This window comes from Chiloscyllium plagiosum, chromosome 16 (genome assembly GCF_004010195.1).
Source record: "Chiloscyllium plagiosum isolate BGI_BamShark_2017 chromosome 16, ASM401019v2, whole genome shotgun sequence".
Taxonomy (NCBI): Eukaryota; Metazoa; Chordata; class Chondrichthyes; order Orectolobiformes; family Hemiscylliidae; genus Chiloscyllium; species Chiloscyllium plagiosum.
In genome coordinates this window covers 67,349,574-67,372,241 of record NC_057725.1, presented here as the reverse complement: position 1 = coordinate 67,372,241, position 22,668 = coordinate 67,349,574, and the positions used below count along the sequence as shown (strand labels likewise).

Genomic DNA, 22,668 nt, shown 5'->3' with positions numbered 1-22,668 from the left:
TGGTTCTTAACATTGTTAAAGAGGCTCTGGGGGTCAAAAATGCTTCCCAAATTTGCCAAGAAAGTTTAGAAAGGTAGAAAAAGATGACATATGTAGAATTAGCAAATAGGCTAAAAATGGGTTTAACTAGGGATAACTAGGATAGTGGGCGGCACTGCTGCCTCACAGTGCCACAGACCCGGGTTCAATTCCCACCTCAGGCAACTGTCTATGTGGAGTTTGTACATTCTCCCCTTGTCTGCGTGCGTTTCCTCCGGGTGCTCCGGATCCCTCCCACAGTCCAAAAATGTGCAGGTTTAGTGAATTGGCCATGCTAAATTGCCTGTAGTGTTAGGTGAAGGGGTAAATGTAGGTGAAGGGGTAAATGTAGGGGAATGGATCTGGGTGGGTTGCTCTTCAGAGCTTCAGTGTGGACTTGTTGGGACGAAGGGCCTGTTTCCACACTGTAAGTAATCTAATCTAACATGAAAGCTGAAATTGTAACAGAGTTAGCCAAACAATCAAGTGCAGTGGAGTTAGAAAAAATTAAATTGCAAATGATACAATTGGAGTTAGAAAGTGAACTTAAAAGGGAAAAAGAAAGAAAATAGGGAACTGAAGCAGACTGATTTATGGTTACAAACAGAGGAAAAAAGTGAGAGAAGAAAGGGAGAAAGAAAGTTTGAACTTCAGAAGCTGGCAATTGGACAGGAACGTCAACATAACAGGATGGAGGTGAAGGTACTAAGTAGGTTTAGTGAGAATAGTGATGATAAGCAAACCTATCAAAGCTAAAGACCTGGTAGGGATATATACAAATATGTCAAAATATTACCAAAATTTGATGAAAGAGGCGTAGAGGCCTTTTTCCTTTCCTTTCAGAAATTGGTTAAACAGATCAACTGGCCATAAAATTGGTAGGCAGGGCTAGTGATTTGATGCAGCATTGTCAGAGGAGATGTCAAGAGAATATGAATAAGTAAAAAGAAGGCTATTCTGAGTGCCCATGAATTGGTACCAGAAGCTTATAGACAACAGTTCAGAAATGTAAGTAAGGAACCAGGTCAGACTTGTATCGAGTTTGAAAGAATTAAACAGAGCAACTTGAAAGATGAGTGAGAGCATTAAAGATAGAAAAACATATGAGGCTCTTCGAGATGTTATTCTGCTGGGGGACTTTAAAAACTCACTTCCAGAAGTGATAAGAACTCATGTTGAGGAGCAGAAAGTTACAACAGTGAGAAGAGCTGCAGAGATGGCAGATAAATACGCACTACTGTATAAATCAAAATCTAGTTTTTGAGAGCAATTTCATTCTGTGAGGGATAGCAATTGGGAAAGAGAGGGATCCTTCAATGAAAACCAAAATGTAGATCAGACAGGGAACAGTTTACCACAGGTGAAAAAAGAAACCCAAAAGGGTGGAAAAGAGGTGAAAGGCCTCGGGTGTTTTCACTGTAATAAGGTGGGACATGTCACAGTACTGATGGTTTAAGAAAGGCACGAGGAAGAAGGATGTGGGAAAAAAGTCTAAACCAGTGGGGTTAGTTAAGGAGGCGAAAGAAATCCTGAGAGAAGTCGACGAATTGCAGGAGAGTGCACAGTCGAGTCAGGGGTTGGATAGGAAGGCGTCTCGATCTTTTCAAAGCCTTCACCCGTGTGTATAAGATTTGCTCAGATACAACAGGGGATTAGGTAAAGAAGTTAAAATATTCAGAGATACAGGAACTAGTCTGTCTCAATGAGTTGAAAATATTTGCACTCCTTCTGAAATACTGTCCAAGAGAATTGTAATCTGTGGAATAAATGGAGAGGGGAGTAGTCTTCCCCTGTGTAAGATAAGGCTAGAAAGTTCAATCAAGACTGGGGAAGTGATAGAAAAATTGGCTATTTCAGGAAAACAGTTGATTCATTGTAACAATATAGCAGGATCATAGGTGAGAGTGTAGTGGAAAAGCCTGAAGAAAACCAGGGAACTGAAGAGTTAAAAAAAATACCCTGGAATCTTCCCAGATTGTGTCGTGACCAGATCCCACTGCCAAAAGTTAAATAAAGAAGGAAAAACAAAGAATAAAGATGACGGAGTTGAGGTCCAATTAGCTGACACTCTGCTTGATGATATGGGAAAGGAAAAACCTAGGCAGGTAATGGATCAGACAGAGGTATTTAGTTCTGACAGATTAATGGAGTTACAACAAAAAGATGAGATGATAAAGAATTTATATCATAAAGCCTACTTGAAAAAGGAATCTGAGTGTATTCCAGAATGCTATTATCTTAAGAATAACGTCTTAAAGCAAAAATTGAGTTCCTTGGCAGGCTGTGCAGATGAGAAATGGGCAGAAGTTCGCCAAGTTGTGTTATTGGTAAAATACATACAGGAAGTATTGTGGGTAGCACACAAATTACCTGTAATAGGTCATCCAGGAGTGAGGAAGACTCAGGCTAAGATACAGAAGCAATTTTATTGGCCTGGATTACATAAAGATGTGGTTGAATTTTGCTGTACTTGTCATATATGCAAGATGGTTAGGCAAGCCACAGGCAGTGAAAAAACCAGCACCTTTGATGCCATTCCCACTTCTGAAGAACCATTTACATGGTTATAATTCATTGTGCAGTTCTCCACCCTGAAATCAAAAGTGGGAATCGGTATTTGCCAATCATAATGGATGTGCCTTCGAGGTTTCCAGAGGTAGTTCCATTATAGAATGCCATGCAGAAGAGGTTCTGGAGGAGTTGCTTGCTTTCATTACCCATTATGGATTACTGAGAGAAATTCAGTTTAGATTACTTAGTGTGGAAACAAGCCCTTCGGCCTAACAAGTCCACATCGACCCACCAAAGCGCAACCCACCCAGACCCATTCCCCTACAATTATCCCTTCACTCAACACTACAGGCAATTTAGCATGGTCAATTCACCTAACCTGCACATTTTGAACTGTGGGAGGAAACCGGAGCACCTGGAGGAAACCCACGCAGACACGGGGAGAATGTGCAAACTCCACACAGTCAGTTAGACCATGTGTCCAATTTTACTGCCACATTATTTAAAGAGGTCATGGATAGTTTAGGCATCAAACACTTGACATCAAATGTGTACCATTCCGAATCCCCAGGGAGCATTGGAAAGAGAATGTTGAGGGCTTATTGCCAGGATTACCCAAATGATTGAGATAAAGGTATCCCACTTATATCATTTGCTATTAGAGAGGCTCCAAATAAATCAACCAGGTTTATGCCACTTGAATTTATATTTGGACGTGAAGTAAGACGGCCTTTAAAAATTAATTAAGGAAAAGTTGATTGGTCTAAAGTCAGAGATCTCACAGTTGGATTACATATCTGAGGTAAGAGAAACATTAAACAGAGTAAGTGAATTTGAGGTGGCACAGAATCTAATGATGCAAGAGGCAAATAAGAAATCTGAAATTTGTATGTTTGCCTGTGGGGATAAAGTATTGGTGCTGTTACCAGTAGTAAGAGATTTCATTTAAAGCAAGGTTTAGTGGTCCCTTTCAGATTGAGAAGTTAAGTTTGGTGAATTATCTGATAAAGATGCCAGATAGGAAAACAATTTATCAGGTATATCATGTCAACATGCTGAAACAGTATTATGACAGGGAACGGGAACTGGAGAAACAGGTATTAGTTACTGCCATTCAGATTGAGGAATCAAACCCAGAAGATTTGGATTTTGATGTGCCTCAGAATAAATTGACTAATGAGGAAGTCCTCAAGGAACGGGATGGGGGAGTGAGCTATCTGTCCCAGGAACAGAGAACTGAATTGAAGAATTTGTTACAGTGCTATGAGGACTTACGTAGAAATAGAATGGGAAAGTTTAATGCCATAATACATGAAGTTGACATTGGGAATGTTGCTTTGATAAAACAATACCCCTACAGGCTTAGTCCTCTCAAAACAGTGCAGGTTCAGAAGAAAGTGGAAGCGAAGCTCCAAGAGACTTCATAGAGACGAGCTAAAGCGACTGGAGTTCGCCTATCGTGTTTGTTCTGAAGCCTGATGGTACTCAATGATTCTGTGTGGATTATCGGAAGGTCAATGCTGTGACAAAATCTGACTCATACCCAATTCCAAGACAGGAGCATTGTGTGGAAAAAGTGGGACAAGCACTTATATTCTGGTTACTGACAAGTACCTTTGTCGGAGAGAGCTAAAGAAGATTCTGATTTTTTTTTAGATTAGATTAGATTACTTACAGTGTGGAAACAGGGTCTTCGGCCCAACAAGTCCACACCGACCCGCCGAAGCACAACTCACCCAGACCCATTCCCCTAACACTATGGGCAATTTAGCATGGCCAATTCGCCTAACCTGCACAATTCAAAATAATGCCCTTTGGAATGAAAAATGCACCAGCCACTTTTCAAAGACTCATGAATAGAGTTATTGCAGGGTTGACTACTTGTGCTGTCGACATAGATGACTTAGTAATCTTTAGCCATTCGTGGAAAAATCACTGAGCATTTGGCAGAGCTGTTTGAGAGACAACGGAAGGCAAAGTTGGTCATAAACTTGGCAAAACGGAATTGCGTAGGCAGAAGTGGCATTCTTAGGACACAGATGGATGACATCAAGGAATGTGAAGACGAAAACTATTGTGGAATTTTCAAAAGCATCCTTGAGGAAGGAAGTACTACAATTTTTAGGATTGAGCAAATTCTATAGGAAATTTGTACCAAATTTTAGTTGTATTGTGGCACAGTTGATGGATTTGTTGAAAAAGAACACAAAATTTAGGCGAATAGAACAATGCCAGGAGGCATTTGAGAATTTAAAAGTAGAGTTAACCACCGCACCAGTTTTAGGTATGCCAAATTTTCTGAAACCCTTTAAAGTCACCATTGATGCAAGTGCTGTAATTGTTCGAGTTGTGTTGTTACAGAAGGATGTGTGTGGATTTCACAGGCCAATTGGCTATTTTTCAAAAATTACTCAACATGCACCAGAAAAATATTCCACCACTTGAAAAGAGTTATTGAGTTTGGTAATGGTCTCACACCATTTTAATGTTTACATTACAAAAAAACATTTGAGACAATTGTGTATACCGATCACAATCCTTTGACATTTCTGGAAAGATTTAAGGACAAGAACACTGGATCATTTCGTCGGAGTCTCATGTCACAAGCATTTAATTTAGGGATTGTGGATGTTGCGGGTCATGAAAACATTATCGTGGATGCTTTACTGCTGGTTCAGAAGAAAAATGTTTGTATAAGATAAAAACGGTAGTATTCAATATTATGTATAAATAGAATGAGTATAAAATATAACTTTAGATTAATGAGCTATGGATCTAATGATGTAATGGAGTTAACATGTTTAAAGAAAACAAGAAGCCATCTTTTCATAATGATGGTTCATTTTTTCTTAATGGGGAAGGTGTTATGAAGTTGATGTGTGTAAAATTGTAAAATGGGGAAAGCATTGCATGATCTCTTTAAAAGATTGTGTTTTTTTCTATGTTTAAAGTTAAAATGGATGTCTGGCAACAGCTTGAGTTTGCTAGTACACACAGGACCTGAACTGAAACACTTTGAATCGAAAGGAAAACCAGCAGTCTTATCAAGACAGCAGGTTTTAAATTTAACCAATCAATTTGAATCCATTCGCTCCCAAAAACTTGTTAAATTTAAATCTGATGGTTTTGACAACAGAGGACCAATCCAATTATAAAAATATTGATAGGCCATCAAGGATATAAAAGAAGGGGCTGTTGAAAAATCGACAGAGCTAACTGCCATATGCTGAGACAACAAACCTCCACTCTTAGAGAAAGCACTATCTATTTACCACAGTACTGTGGCACACCCATCTACATTCCTGACAGACGAATTTACAGACAAACATTCTTGACAGAAGAATCTGCAGAGAAGACATACAAAGTTCCAGAAGACATGTAACCTGGCAGTATTTCTGAGGGACGAAGTTCTTTTTTTAATATGAGGAGGACATGAATTGATTGTATCAGCATACCATCAGAATCTTGTTTTATTCAGGAATAGTTAGTAGTTAGAAGAGCTTTATTCGGTTTGTTAATAGTTTAGTTAATTTGTTTACTGTTAAAGTTAGATAAATAAATTATCCCTTGGTGATTTTAAAGTGAATGTCAGGGATTTCTTTTGCTTAACCACTAGGAAGTTGCTGAAAAAAAACAGACTACACCCCATCTCACACTCATTTTAATAGATTATAGGGCAAAGTGCTCCCCTTATGGTGATTTGGTTTTAGTTCTCAGAAGGGGATGTCAACCATCGCTTTATGACACAGTAGCAGAGGGTAGAGCTGAGACCAAGGTCACAGAGTTTTGAGATCAGTCTGGCAGGGATACTGGTGTTGAAGATGGAGCTGTAGTCAATGAGCAGGAGTCTGACATAGGTGTGTTTGTTGTCCAGATGTACCAGGGATGAGTGCAGGGCTGAGTATATGGCATCAGCAGTGGACCTGTTACATCGGTAGGCAAATTGTAAGGGATCGATGCAGGCTGGGAGACTGGAGTTAATGTAGGCCATGACCAGTCTCTCAAAGCATTTCATGATTATTGAGGCCAGAGCCACTTGGTGGTAGTCATTAAGGCACATTGCATGTGCTTTCTTAGGTACTGGGATGATGGTGGTCTTCTTGGAGCAAGTGGGGACTTCAGCTTGTAGTAGAGAGAGGTTGAACATGTCGGTGAATACCTCCGCCAATTGGTTTGCACAGGATCTGAATGCTCAGCTGGGGACACTGTCCGGGCCCGTCGCTTTTCTTGGGTTGACTTCCAGGATGACTGATTTGATGTCTGCAGTGGTGACTGAGGGAACAGGTGCGTTCAGGGTTGTCTGGGCAGGTGTCACCACGCCACTGACATTCTGCTCAAACCGAGCACAGAAAGCATTGAATGCATAAGGGAGGAATGTGTCTTTGTTTGCTATCTTGCTCTGCTTCATTTTGTATCCCATAATGCTGTTTAGGCCTTACCATAGGCAGCTGGAGTCTGTTTGGTAAGTTTGAGCCTCAAATTCGGTCCAATGCTGCCTCTTGGCATCTCTAAAGGCTACTCTAACTACTTCATAGGAATTATGGCTTTTTGGCTTCAATATATTGTCACCACCAGATCCAAAGCAAGTCATACCTCAAGACACAAAAACGTCACTTATGTTCCCTCCTTAGTAAATCTAAGCATCATTTACTCAATCTGTTGTGTGAAGTACAAGTACTATTCAGCACTGTTAGGTAAAGGATTCCATAATTAACACATTGATCCATGGGCTAAAATTCCTTCTGGCAAATATATTTGCTCAGTTCCAAAATTATCTTCACCTACTTACTCTGAATTCTTCTTGTCATGTGTCAATTTGAAGGTATCAGCTCTCTGGTTTATTGCATAATGATACTTTGAATCATATCTGAAATACCTATCAATTATTCCTTGTGTATTGCTGTGATTCATTTATCATTAGTGCTGCATTCCTGTCCTCAGCTACAATACACTTCTATTGAAAATGTTCACTTCTTGATTCTACTTTTTTCAAACATTTCTTCCACTACATTGCTCTCTGCATCCAGCAAATTTCAAAATACGTTAGTTCTTGAATCCTCTATTAGCAAACATTCAAATTCTCTCATTTTTGAAAACGGTAAGGAAAAGCTTGGGAACTATAGACGAGTGAGCCTGACATCGATGGTGGGCAAGTTGTTGGAGGGAATTCTGAGGGACAGGATTTACATGTATTTCGATAGGCAAGAAATGATTAGAGATAGTCAAAATGGCTGTGTGCATGGGAAATAGTGTCTCACTAGTGCATGGTAAATAGTGTCTCACTAATTTGACTGAGCTTTTTGACGAAGTAACAAAGAAGGTTGATGAAGATAGAGCAGTCGACGTGATCTATATGGATTTCAGTAAGATGTTCACAATGTTTCCTCACAGTAGACTGGTTAGCAAGTTAGATCACATGAAATACAGGAAATACTCCACTTTCAAGGAACTGTGAATCTTCACTCTAAGGTCTCTTTGTTCAGCAACATTTCCCAGGACTCTTCCACTAAGTGTAACAAATCATGCTCTGATTTGCCTTTCCAAACTGCAGCACCTCGCATTTATCTAAATTAAACTCTATCTGCCACTCTTTGGCTCATGGACCCATCTGATCAAGATCCTATTGTACTCTGAGGTAACCTTCTTCACTGCCCACTATGCCACCAACTATGGTGTCACCTGCAAATTTACCAACTACACCTCATATGTTCCTATCCAAATCATTTGCATAAATGATGAAAAATAGTGGACCCAGCACCGATCCTTGTGGCACACCACTGGTCACAGGCCTCCAGTTTGCAAAGCAATCCCCCACCCTCTGTCTTCTGGATACAGTACTGGCTTGAAGGTAGAATTGGTAAATTTACAGATGACACCAAAATTGGTGGCGTAGTGGGCAGCGAAGAAGGTTACCTCAGAGTACAATAGGATCTTGATCAAATGGATCTATGGACCAAGGAATGGCAGATAGAGTTTAATTTAGATAAATGTGAGATCCTGCAGTTTGGAAAGGCAAATCAGAGCAAGACTTATTACACTTAATGGTAAGGTCCTGGGGAATATTGCTGAGCAAAGATACCTTAGAGTGCAGGTTCACAACTCCTTGAAAGTGGAGTTGCAGGCAGATAGGAATAGTGAAGGTGGTGTTTGGTATGCTTTCCTTTATTGTTCCACCCACTGAATATATGAGTTAGGAGTTCATGTTGCAGCTGTACAGAACATTGGTTAGACCACTTTTGGAAATTTATGTGTAATTCTGGTCTCCTTCTTACTGGAATAATGTTATGAATTTTGAAAGGGTTCAGAAAAAAGTTATAAAAATGTTGCCAGGGTTGGAGGGTTTGAGCTTTAGGGAAACGCGTAACAGGCGGGGGCTGTTTTCCTTGGAGTGTTGGAGGCTAAGGGGTGATCTTATAGAAGATTACAAATTGACAAGTGGCATGGATAGGGTCAATACACAAGGTCTTATCCCTGGGGTGGGGAGTCCAGAACTAGAGGGCATAGGTTTAGGGTGAGAGGAGAAAGATTTAAAAGGGACCTAAGAAACAACATTTGCATGCAGAGAGCGGTGCTTGTATGGACTGAGCTGACATAGAAAGTAGTGGAAGCTAGTTTGCAAGAGAAGACATCTGGATGGAACATGAATAGGAATATGGGCCAAATGCTGGCAAATATGACCTGATTAATTTAGGATATCTGGCCAGCATGGACAAGTTAGAGCGAAGGGTCTATTTCCATGCTATACATGTTTGTGACTCTATGTTAGATCTAGGAGCCTGTGCATATGACACTTTAGCAGAATCCAACAATTTCACTGATGTAGAAATCCATAGATTGGACTTTGTTCTTTTTATTATACAACTTATGAGATTTCATGATATATTAATTCATGGTGTGTCATTCTGTTTCTTAAAATTTATAATAACATTATTCATGGACATTTAACTGATCATCTCCATGTAAATTTCCTGTAATAAATCTAATTGAAAATCAGAACTTTTATCACTATCTAACTGACGGGCATCCATCTCTCAAAATACTTCAGATCATACTCCTTCTAATTACTCATTCCTGATGAAGGGTTCCTGCCCGAAACATCGATTTTCCTGTTCCTCGGATGCTGCCTGAACTGCTGTGCATTCCAGCACCACTCTAATCTTGACTCTAATCTCCAGCATCTGCAGTCCTCACCTTTGCCTCCTTCTAATTATTGCCCATATACTTGTTCCATTCTTGAAATGCTCACAAGATCCAAAAGCTAAGGAAACCAGAATGTAATCATCTTCCAAGAACTTACATTTCTTCATTCTATGTTCTACAGTAACCATTAAATCTGTAGTTTTATATGAAATTATTTTTCTTAGTTTCCAACCCTCACCTTTAGACAACTACCCTCTGCAGACATATTGTAATCCAGAAAGCGCATTGGTAAAAGAAGGCATTGGGGCCAGTTTTTACTCACATTTATTATATACATGATGTTACATTTAGGTAATTTATTTACTCATTACAAACATATAGCTTATATACCAATAACCATCTTTAAGCCCAGTTAATGCTCAGCCATCAGCATACAACTAAACAGAATTAACATTGTCATTAACATCTATTCTCATAAGCAATCCTATCAATGTGTTTTAGGATAGGATGTGAATGTCTCTGAACCCTGGCATCTACAACTATGATGACAGCAAGTCAAGCCTTTCTGACAAAAGTAGAGGTTTCGTGAGTTCAATTTGAATTGAATGGAACTGGAAATATCAGCCACTAGTGCTGTAGTATGCAGAGTCTAATGTCATGTTGGTCATCATGCCCTCACTGAACAGTATGTGTTCCAAGTTCTATGACATGCCCTGTGCTCTATGATAAGCTGGTGCTGGATAACATCATATTCTTTGACTTTCACCGAGACGTTCTGTCAGGCATGCTGATGCATCAAGTATTTCAATGCGCATATCTATCAGACCACTTTTGTAGGCCACCCAAACATAGTTATCATCACAATTCTCCATAGCAGAACCTGTGTACACTCCTGTTCTTCAGTGAGTTGATACTTGTACCATGCTTATCTCCTGCTCTAGTTGCAGACCATTTATGCCTAGCATCTCATCACTTGAAGTTATTATCTCCAAGATAACCTGTACAATGCAGTGTCAGTATTTGAGCTAGCAACTGTACATGTGAGTGAGTCACCATATCCTTTGTTCATCATTGTTTTTCTGTCCCTAAACCTCACTCTGCATGGCTAGGTTGCAAATCTCAGGAATCTGAAAAGAGAAAAGTCGTAAGGCTCGGGTTGTGGTGAAGAGAGGTGGCTAAAAGAAAAAGGTACACGTTTCCACTGCCTGCAATTTGTAAATCATAAAATAATGAGGATCACCGAATTGCTGAAGGCACATGAATCTAACTCCTTCAAGTTAGAGTTCTGGCATTACTCATTGCTTCCATTGATTCCTTTGAGTATGTTTGGAAAGTCCATTCAATTGTCGAGAGATGATATCTCTCCTCCTATCTCTTGAATTAAGGCTTTAAATGAAACATTGGAGGATTTGGGGGCTGCTCTCTGCCATTTTGGGCCATAATTCACCCTTCTTCTTGCTCACGCTCTTTTCTACAACCAATTCAAGCATTTGTTCCAGCCATAATGCACCTCCCCACTGAGAGATGGAGTCTGGTTTCAAATATTGCGGGCTAACTTTAACCTGGGAACTAGCACCAGCACATCGGTACTGAATACCATGCTTAGTGCCGGACAGTGCAATTGTTCAAATGAGCAGACAGAACAAAGTGTACATAATACTTGCATTAGAAGCAATGAACATGGGGGTAACTGCACATTTTGATGCCTTCTCTCCTTTCACATCTCATTGAATTGTACAGTCCATGGTGACTGGAACTGGGTGTTTTATGCAACAAAACTAGAATACTGTGGATGCTGAATATGAGGTACTTTTCAATGATCCATCCTCAAGGGTGAGTTTAATAAACAGCTCACAGATATTGTTCTATTTTTCTTGCAGCAGGTACCCGCAATTGCCATTTTAAGCTTCATCTATTTTGTTTCTTTACTTAACATTTCCTTTTTAATCATCACTTTTAAAAGAAAATATTTGCATTTATGTCATACCTTTCACACCATAGGATGCTTCAAAGGATATGTGACATTTAAACTCGCCTGCCATCTATCCTTTGGATCTCTCCTCCTCCTCCTCTTCTTTCTCATCCTATGTCTGTACTGTCAAATATACAACTTTCTCCACATTGGATGGAAGGCCTCTTTTTTTCTCTCTCTCTCTATAGTTGCTGTTTTCATAAGCATTCAGATTTATATGAGAAAAAGGTAAATTAACCTAAAATGCAAGCACAGTTTTATGGTCCACTCAGGCTTCTTTCCATTTTTTCTCATTTAACCTTCCAATGGTAACCATCTCCTTCATATGCTTTGCTAAATTTCCCTTTCATTGCATCTATAGTCTTCACTTTGACTACTCGTGTGGCACATTCACATGGTTTCTTCTGAATTTTGTATTGGATTTCTCAGTGAGTACCTAATATTGATGTTCTTCCTCACAAGGGGAGAGGTTAGATTACCTACACTAGATTAGATTACCTACAGTGTGGAAACAGGCCCTTGGGCCCAACTAGTCCACACCAACCCTCCGAAGTGTAACCCATTCCCCCTAACTAATGCACCTAACTCTACGGACAATTTAGCGCGACCAATTCACCTAACCTGCACATCTTTGGACTGTGGGAGGAAACCGGAGCACCCGGAGGAAACCCATGCAGACACAGGGAGAATGTGCAAACTCCACACAGACAGTCGCCCGAGGCTGGAATTGAACCTGGGTCCTGGTGCTGTGAGGCAGCAGTGCTAACCACTGAGCCACTGTGCCGCCCATATCCATACCGTTCCTAATTTTAAAGATCTCTATTAGGTCACGCTTCTCCCATCTTTCAAATTGTTATCTATGCCCTGTGAACAGAGCTAAAAATTGTGTAGGTAACAATAAAGAGTCCAAATTGTAAATTAACGAATAAAGAGCTGCACATTTTTAGGGTTGTGTCCACTCTGCCCGCTTAATTTATCCAGAAGCTTTGTGGAAATCCTATTTATGCACATAGCTGGATGTTACTTTGTTACATCCAATTTCCAAAGTTACAGTGTCAAAATGAGAAAAATTGACAAACTTCAACCCTAAAAATGCTCAGTTTTGCCACAGTAGTAAAATACTACAGTACGATATACAACTGATAGAACACTCACCAATTTGTGACATGGCTCAAACACCTTATTGTTAATTATAGCACACATTTTTTCAGCTCTGGCCAAACGATATGGATTTTTGTGACATGGAAATACAACTTCAGTCACATCTCTGCATGTAGGATCTTCCTTCCAAGAATTTGCAAAGGTCAGTACATTGGAGACTAGGTATTTATTCTGGGTTATATATTCATCATCTGCATTTCCATTGTAATTACCACAGAGTCCACACACTGCAAACTGAAAAAAAGTGATAGAACATGATTTTTTCAAAAGTTAAAACATTGTATACCTAAGAATTGAAATTAATCAATCACAAAAAGGTTAACAAATTAAGCAGCTTAACCAACATAGCTGTTCATCTCATTTGGTTCAGAGTTTCAGCTGAGTGCTTGTTTTTTTTAAGATTTTACATTTTTTATGTTTTGCATGCTTAAGATTACAATCTGTGGGTAAAGAAGGAGTTTTAAAAATATATAAGGTGCTTTTAAGAACTTCTTTTTAGGATTAATGTCACAGAGGGCATTCAAAAGACACAGTGTGATGGTTAGCAGATTTAGAGAAGTGGTTATACAGCAGGATGAGTCAGACAGATAGGGGACAGTCAGGAAAAGTAACAAGGGAGTTAAGCAGTCTCCTGTGGCTATTCCTCTGTCAAACAGATATTCTGTTTTGGGTATTGTTGAAGGGGATACTCTATTAGAGGAAAATAGAGGGGGCGGTCAGATCTTGGGCACCAAGAATGAATCTTGTGTTAAGTGGGGTTTGTGAAGATTCAAAAGAATAACTGTTATGGGAGACTCTCATGTGAGGGGCATAGACAGGACACTCTGTGGCTATGAGTATGAATCTAGCATAGTACGGTTCCAAGGTTAAGGATGTCCAAAACTGGTTAAATCATATTGTCAAAGGGGAGAGTGAAAAGCCGGAAGTTGTTATACACATTGGTAAGACTGACAGATTTAAGGAAAGGGGTACATTCTAATTAGAGTGCCACATTCTAATTAGAGTTGGAATGAAAGGATTGAACAGATAAATCAATGGCTGAAGAGATGGTGCAATGTGCAAGGATTCAGGTTTTTTAGATCATTGGAATCGCTTCTGGGGCAGAAAAGACCTGCTCAAAAGGGATGGGTTTCACCTGAACTGGAAAGGGACCAATATACTGCCAGGGAGATTGCTAATTCTATTTTGGGACTCTTTAAACTAGCAGAGAAGTGGGATGGGTGGTTCCTAAGTGACAGTAAATATATAAAGATAGATGAGGATGGTTCTGAATCAGAAAACAGCAATTTAATTAGAAAAGGCAGACAAGAGAAAGTCAGAGAACGAGGTAATTGAAGAATTAAATTACATTTATTTCAATGCGAAGGATCTTACAGGTAAGGCTGATGAATTCAGGACATGTATGGGAACATGGAACTGGGACCCTTCTGAGGAAGGGTCATCGGATCCAAAAAGTTAATTCTGACTTCTCTTCACAGATACTGCCAGACTTGCTCAGCTTTTTCAGCAACTTCATTTTTTGTGTCAAATTTACGACTCCATGAATAACATTACTAAATAATGAAGACGATTCACAGCATTGAAAGTTTCAACAACATCACTTTTTCATCCCACCCTTATTGCATGTTAGTCAAGCTTAAACATCCAGATCTAAAAATGCAACTGAGTAACTACATCTAAATAAATGGAAACCGTTCAAGGTCATAATTTTAGATTTTCTTCTATTTAGACATTTCAACTACCTTTGCAATAAATACTGTTCTGAATCTGACTCTGATTATGTAAAGATTAAACAGCTCATTTTCAGAGACTCCTTCAAAGTTAACAATCCGTCTCTAGAATTAAATGGAAAACTAGGAGACATTGGTATAACTGGAAGGAAAACTGATCAAGTATTTGATAATAAAGATTTCAAGTGAAAAAAAGAGGCAACTCATACACAAGATAGTTAGAGATGTTTGAAACCCTATGACTATGCTTCAAATATGCATATGCTACATAATTCTTACTGAATGAAGCTACAGATGAAAACAAAATATTGTCTTATTGAGATAACAGTGCAATTTTTGTATAAACTGGCCTGAATCTAGTTTCACTTTGATATTTTCAGATTACCTCCATCTGTAAGAAAGTCAAACTATTGTCAGATTATTTCAGTTACCTCTGATAGTCTAGTAATTGAGATGTAAGCATTCATATTCCTGTTCCATATAATAGTTAGCTCAAGTATTGAACTGATTTTTAAATCAAATTTTAGATACAGTGGATTACTGATCACTTTGAGTCCTCTTGCTGTATTTGGTGGTGTTATTTGATAGTGTCCATTAGTCAGCTTAATTAGAGTATCCTGAAAGAAAAAGAGAACATGAAAATTGATTATTATAAAGCTAGTGATGGATGAAATTTACAATATTTAATAAACTAACTTTCCATCAGTACAAAAGCAAAGTTCTGCTTAAGGTGGGATTCTAAAATAAGAAATTTTTGAAGCCTTCTGGTCAGAAAATATCTGCGATGAGAGAAACTGTTAATATTTCAGCTTGATTATCTATAAATTGTTCAGATGAACGTTTTCTTATTAATTACAGGTACGTATCCCTTTATCCGAAATGCTCGGGACCAGCTGCTTTGCGGAAATCGGAATTTTGCGGTTTTCGGAACTAATGGAGTGTCCCCTGTAGGGTGCAGGGCAGCAACCATAATCAGACATAAATACTGTACTGCAGCAAAAACATATGAATACTGACTAAGCGGGATAAATAAAGACTAGAAGTACTACCACACTTTATTTATAGAGTAATGTACTGATAAATGAAATACATCAACCATAAATATTCAACAACATTTTATTTCCATAAAAACCATTACAAGAGAAACATTCTGGAAAACTTAAACGTACAAAGCTTATTTATAGAGCAATATATCCAAATTCATGAAACACATCGACATTTTATTTCCATAAAAAACATTCTAATAAAAACATTCGATAAAACTCAAACATACACAGCTTCAGCACTATGGCAGGTGGCGGTTTTAAAGGCTTCTTCAAGTGTCATCTTTTTCATTAACATAGGTTTCTGTCTAAGCAATCTCTCTTTAATTCGGTAAATTGCCATAATCTCTTACTCACTGATAAATGAATGTTGTTCAAAGCCAGCAATTTACTGATCACACAATTTCACCATATCTTCAATGGGACTTTTTCCAACTGTGTTCACTAACTCATCATCACCACTATCCTCATACTTACCTGTACAGGAACCCGTATTTAAAACCATTTCAGCTTAAGGAACTTAAATGCACAGGAATTTCCTATCGCTTAAGGAATGCACGACAGGCACATCATTGTCAATGTTCAGCATTTCTTCCATGTCAGCTTCATGTAATTTATTTACACTTTCGTCCGATAAATTTTGTGCAGTAAGTAACAAGGCTTGCTATCATCGTTTTCTCTTCAGTGACATGAAATCCTACAAACTCTTCATCTGCAGGTGTGTTTACAGGAAACATCGATGTAGGCCAGAGTTTGTGCCAAGCATTTGTTAATGTTGCTTTATCAACATCATTCCAAGCATTAGCAATTGCATAAATGGCATCCTTAAGATCAAACTCTTTCAGGAAGTCTTGAATTCCTACCTCTCTGTTGACTGCAGCAAGCATACTGTTTAAAAAATAGTCTTTATACTTGCTCTTCATGGAGTGTAAAATTCCTTGGTCACAAGGCTGTAATACCGATGTCACATTCAGGGGGCAAGTAAATGCCAAAAACATTACTTTTCACAAGCTGTTCAGAAGGGGAATGTGCGGAGCAGTTGTCCAGGAACAATAAAATTTTACACTTTTCTTCCAATCCCGCTTGTCTGCAATGAGCCGCTGGTACGAAGTGTTTACTGAACCAGTCGGAAAACATTTCTCTGGTTACCCATGCATTCTTGTTTGCATAATAATGCACAGGCAAATTACGTACACCTTTAAGACATCTCGGATGTTTGCTTTTTCCAATCACTGCCAATTTCACCCTGTGTGTGTCTGCAGCATTGATACACCCAAGAATAGTTAATCTGTCCTTAGTTTCCTTAAAACCCTGTTGGTGCTCTCTCATTAGCTGTTGCTAATGTTTTTCTCGGGACATATCGCCAGTAAAGAGCTGTTTCATCAGCATTGTAAATTTGTTCAGGACTAAGGTTTTCATCAGATGTCAACTTGGCAAATTCACCAACATAATTTTCAGCTGCTTCATGGTCAGCAAAAGCCTTTTCGCCACAGATTTTCAAGTATTTCACACCATTATGCTTCTTGAATTTCAGCAGCCAACCTTCTGAATATTGACATTCGCCTTTAATGTTCAGTTCTTTATGATATTTCTAGCTTGTTTCATGACCATCAAACAATCAGTGGCATACGTTCACTTCTTCGTTGTTTAATCCACTCCATCAACACATGGTTAAGATCTTCATTTTTTGCCCTATACAGTGTTTTTCTATTTTCATTAGTTGATGGTCATCACTGTCACCATAAAACTTCAGTAACTTGTCTTTCTGTTTTTTTAAATCATAGACAGTGGTAGTTCTGACACCATATTTTTCAGTAAGACGCTGCACAGCCACACTATGATCAAGCTTCTGCAATAACTCTACATTCTGCATTATTGATAGTAACAGATGCTTCCTTTTCTTTATATTATTGTTAGCCATAGATGTACCTGCACCTCTTTTTGACATTTTCACTCAAAATTAAACAATTTAGCACAGTGAATACAATACACAACTGACGCCTCCGATTACTGGGCCACGCTGCCATGTGGGTCGAGTGGGTGCGGCCTTTGCCCGCCAAGAAAATCCCGTTATATTATGCAGACATGACTGATTTTGGTTTTCGGAGCTTTTCAGTTTTTGGATGCTCAGATAAAGGGATACGTACCTGTACTTGAATTTAAATTCCCCCACGTTCATAATGGAATAACCATCACTTGCATTCACACCATCACCTTAGTGCTATCTCATACTGATTTATTCCCCACAAATACTGTCATTCCCTCAGTTCGCTCAGTCTATTTCTCACACTCATAACTCTATATTCTTTCCCCTTGAAGGATGAGAAAGTGCTAAACTCTAGGGAAAGGCAGAGAACCGAGGAAATGGGAAGTCTGCAATAAAAGCTACCTTGACAGTTACTAACAATACCTGCCCTTTTGATCCTCTAGGAAATCGGTCTTATTCCAGAAGGATATAGAAATTAATAGCAACATGTTGCCAAGTATTGAGCCTCAGTAGACAATGGCTGTTAATGTATATTAACTGTGTTTAATTTTGTAAAGGTGGTGACCATTACAGTAAGAGAATACATTTGCTCAAATAAGGTCTTTTTTTAAACAGAAAGTAAAAACAGGAAAAATTGAAATTGCCAGAGTTGAGTTGGGATGTGCAGGTTTGTAGCATTTATCTCTGGAAACGAAAAACTTATTAAAGTTTGTACATACTGTCTCCAATAGAGTGCTTCAACACCAGACAAATACTACCGCACAAGAATATTGAGAGATGTGACTCTTTGCCTGAATTCAAGGTCACGACTACTGCAAACTAGATTAGTGTCCATCCCCTCTCTCTGTAGAGCAGCTGCATGCTGTCGAGAACGCAGTTGTTTCTACTATTAATACTATGCTCCCATGGCTTTTGATACAACGAGTGCTGGATTTTCATCTCATATCATTCCTCATCAGCAATGAAAAATAGAGTTGCATAAACTGCTTCTGTGTCACGAAAAAATGCTGAGAGTCAGGAAGTGGAGATCCAGGGCAGTGAAGTTACAGTTAGGTGAACTAACTTCAAAAAAGTTGGAAATCACCAGTCAAGCAGTAATAGCATGCTTTGGCATAGGCATGGCTGTAGATTTTTTGAGAATTAAAGTGTGAATACTTCCATAAGAGGGCAGGGATTCAGATTTTTAGAGCATTGCAATCTGTTCAAGAGGGACGGGTTGCACCTGAACTGGAGAGGACCAATAACTTGGCAGCAGGTTTGCTAGTGCTACAAGGGAGGATTTAAACCAGATTGGCAGAGAGGTGGGATCCTCAACAGCCATGAGGGAAGTGTAAGGCCTGAAAGAGATACAGTAATCAGAAATAGCAAGTTGAAGAGACAGATCAGGCTGGAACATGAGAGACAGAAAGGAATGCCTTGTGGATTAAATTGCATCTATTTCAATGCAAGAGGGCTGACAGGTAAGGTGAATAAACTCAGGGCATGGATAGGTACGTGGGACTGGGATATTATAGCCAGAAACATAGCTAATGGTGGGACAGAAATGGCAGCTTAATGCTCCAGCACCATCACACTGAGTATGAGAGCCCCCCCCCCCACAGGGGTGTGTGCTCAGTCCAGTGCTGTTCACCCTGCTACCCTGATGTTGTGGCGATGCACAGCTCGAATCATATCATTAAGTTCGCTGATGACATGACTGTAGTGGCAATGACGAGTCAGCATACAGAGAGGAGGTGCAGCGACTAACAGACTGGTGCAGAGCCAACAACCTGTTTATGAACATGGAGAAAACTAAAGAGATGGTTGTTGACTTCAGGAGGGCACGGAGCGACCACTCTCTATTGGACATCGATGAGTCCCCTGTGGAGATCGTGAAATTTCTTGACATTCAACTGGCGGAGAATCTCACCTGGTCCGTTAATACCAGCTCCATAACCAAGAAAATCCAGCAGCATCTCTACTTGCTGTGTAGGTTGAAGAAAGTCCACATCCCACCCTCCCATTTTCACCACATTCTAAAGAGGGTTCATTGAGAGTACCCTGAGCTGCTGTATCACTGCATGATTCAGGAATTGCACCATCTCGGATTGTAAAACCATACAACGGATAGTAAGGACAGCTGAGAGGATCATCGGGGTTTCTCTTCCGTCCATTACATACATTTGCACCACATGCTGTGTCTGAAAGGCTAAGAGTATCGTGGAAGACCCCATACATCCCTCACTCAAACTCTTGCCCCTCCTGCCATTTGGCAGAAGATAATGGAGCATTCAGTCTCTCATGGCCAGACTGTGCAACAGTTTCTTCCCCTGAGCTGTCAGGCTCCTTAACACTGTATGATTAGACTCTATTCCATCTGAAACCCTTTCACGATTTTGAATTGCTGCTAGAACATTGTTTTATTAATTATCATTCTTTTATTATACTGTAATTTGTACACCACTGTGCTTATTGTCTTGATGTGTCAAGAATTACTGTGCTGTCTTGCGTGTTTTGCACTTCCTATGCACTTTATGCCACCCAGTGTATGATCATGTAGTTTGTGCTGTCCATGTAGCACCTTGTTCCAGAAGGAATGCTGTCTCATTTTTACTGTTCAGTTGTATATGGTAGAAAAGACAAATAAAGCTACTCTTGACTAATGTACCAGGGTATAGGTGCTTTAGGTGGGTCAGAGGTAGTGAAGAGAGGGGAGGAGTTTGTCTGCAGGCAAAAGGGACCTCCGGCAAGTGGGAGGCCTTTAAAAGTGAGATAGCTAGAGCACAAGGTCTTTATGTTCCTGTGACGGTGAAGGGCAAGGTTGCCAGGAATAGGGAACCCTGCATGGCAAGAGATTACGAGACTTTGACCAGAAAAAAGGACGCATAGGCAGGTACAGGCAGCTGGGATAAAGGGAATCGCTGAAGGTATATAGGGGATACAGGAGTTTATCGAAGGAAATCAAGATGCTGAAAACGAGGCACAAGATAGTGTTGGCTGAGAAGATTAGGCTGAATCCAAAGAGGTTCTTTAAATATATTAATGAAAAAAAAACCTAGAAAAAGAACAGGACCCCTCCAAGAACCAAAGTGGACATGTATGTGTAGGACCATAGGAGATGGGTGAGGTACTCAATGAATATTTCTCCTCCGCGGAGAAAGACATGAAGACTTGGGAAATTAGTGGTGATACCTTGGAGACAGTTCATATCACAGTGGATGACAATGTATGAAGGTTGATAAATCTTCTGGTCCTGCCCAGATACAAAACATTAAACAGAGAACAGTACACCACAGTACTGATGTTGAGCCGACCTTTTATCCTACTCTAAGATCAAATTAACCTATATACCCTACATTTTACTATCATCCATGTGCCTAAACAAGAGTCACTTAAATATCCCTAATGTGAATGACTTCACCACCACTGGTGGCAGTGCATTCCATGCACCCACCATTCTATGTGTAAAGAACCTACCTCTGATGTCTCCCCTATACCTTCCCCCAATCACCTTTAAAATTATGCCCCCTCGTGATAGCTATTTCAACCCGAGGAAAGTGTCTCTGGCTATCCACTCTATCTATGCCTGTCATCATCTTGTACACCTCTATCAAGTCACTTCTCATCCTTAATCGTTCCAATGAGAAAAGCCATAGCTCCCTCAACCTTTCTTCATAAGGCATATCGTCCAGTCCAGGCAGCATCCTGATAAATCTTCACTGCACTCTCTCTAAAGCTTCCACATCCTTCCTATAATGAGGCAACCAGAACAGAACACAATATTCCAAGTGTGGTCTAACTTGGCTCTATAGAGCTGCAATATAACCTCATGCCTCTTAAACTCAATACCCCCATAAATGAAAGCCAACACACCATATGCTGCCTTAATAACCCAATCAACTTAGGTGGCAACTTTGAGGGATCGATGGACGTGGGTCCAAGATCCCTCTGTTGCTCCAAACTGCCAAGAATCCCGCCTTTAACCCGATAATCTGCATTCAAATTCAACCTACCAAAGTGAATCATTTCACACTTTTCCAGGTTCAACTCCATCTGCCACTTCTGCATCCTGTCAAATCCCATGACAACCTACAACAGCCCTCCATACTATCCACAAATCTACCAATTTTCATGTCATTGGCAAACTTCCTAACCCACCCTTCCACTTTCTCATCTAAGTTATTTATAAAAATCACAAAGAGCAGAGGTCTCAGAACAGATCCCTGCAGATCCAACACTTTGCTAAAATCCATAGACACCACATCCACTGCTCAACTTTCATCAATGTGTTTTGTCACATCCTCCAAGAATTCAATAAGGCTTGTGAGGCATGACCTGCCATTCACAAAGCCATGCTGACTATCACTAATCAACTATGCTTTTCCAAATAATCATAAATCCTGTCTGTCAGATTCCTCTCCAATAATTTTCTCACCACCGACAACTGACTGTCTGGTCTGTAATTCCCAGGGTTATCCCTATTCCCTTTCTTGAACAAGGAAATAAAAGTTTCCACCCTCCAATCATCCAGTGGACAGTGAGGAAGCAAAGATCATCACCAAAGATATAGCAATCTCTTCCTTCGCTTCCTGTACTAACCTTGGATATATCCCATCAAGCCCAGGGGATTTATCTATCCTCATGTTTTTCAAAACTTCCAACACGTCCTCCTTAACATCAACCTGTTCAAGCAATTGTGCCTATTTCCTGTTGTCCTCAGAAATGACAAAGCAGCTTGGTGGTTCAGTGGTTACCACAGCTGCCTCATAGCGCTTGGGACCCAGGTTCAATTCCAGCCTTGGGTGACTGTCTATGTGAAGTTTACACATTCCCCCAAATTTCCTTCAGGTGCTCCAGTTTCCTTCCACAATCCAAAGATGTGCAGTTTAGGCGAATTGGTCATGTTAAATTGCCTTTAGTACTCAGGGATGTGTGGGTTAGGTGTATTAATCAGGGGTAAACGTAGAATGTTAAGGTAGGTAAAAACAATGACTGTAGATGCAGGAAACCAGATTCTGGATTAGTGGTGCTGGAAGAGCACAGCAGTTCAGGCAGCATCCGAGGAGCAGTAAAATCGACGTTTCGGGCAAAAGCCCTTCATCAGGAATAAAGGCAGAGAGCCTGAAG

General features: G+C 39.8%; 1 protein-coding gene across 1 annotated transcript in view; it reads right to left on the bottom strand.

The window, feature by feature from the left end:
* The window catches only part of LOC122558125 (mucin-6-like), a gene marked incomplete at its 3' end in the record, with an annotated part of 278,951 nt that overhangs the window by 30,607 nt on the left and 225,676 nt on the right, over positions 1-22,668 (bottom strand). The window contains exons 21-22 of the mRNA XM_043706443.1: positions 14,964-15,149; positions 12,797-13,036 (exon numbers count right to left, since the gene is read on the bottom strand). Of these exons, the coding sequence (XP_043562378.1) occupies positions 12,797-13,036; positions 14,964-15,149 (426 nt within the window). The remainder of the gene's footprint in view (positions 1-12,796; positions 13,037-14,963; positions 15,150-22,668) is intronic.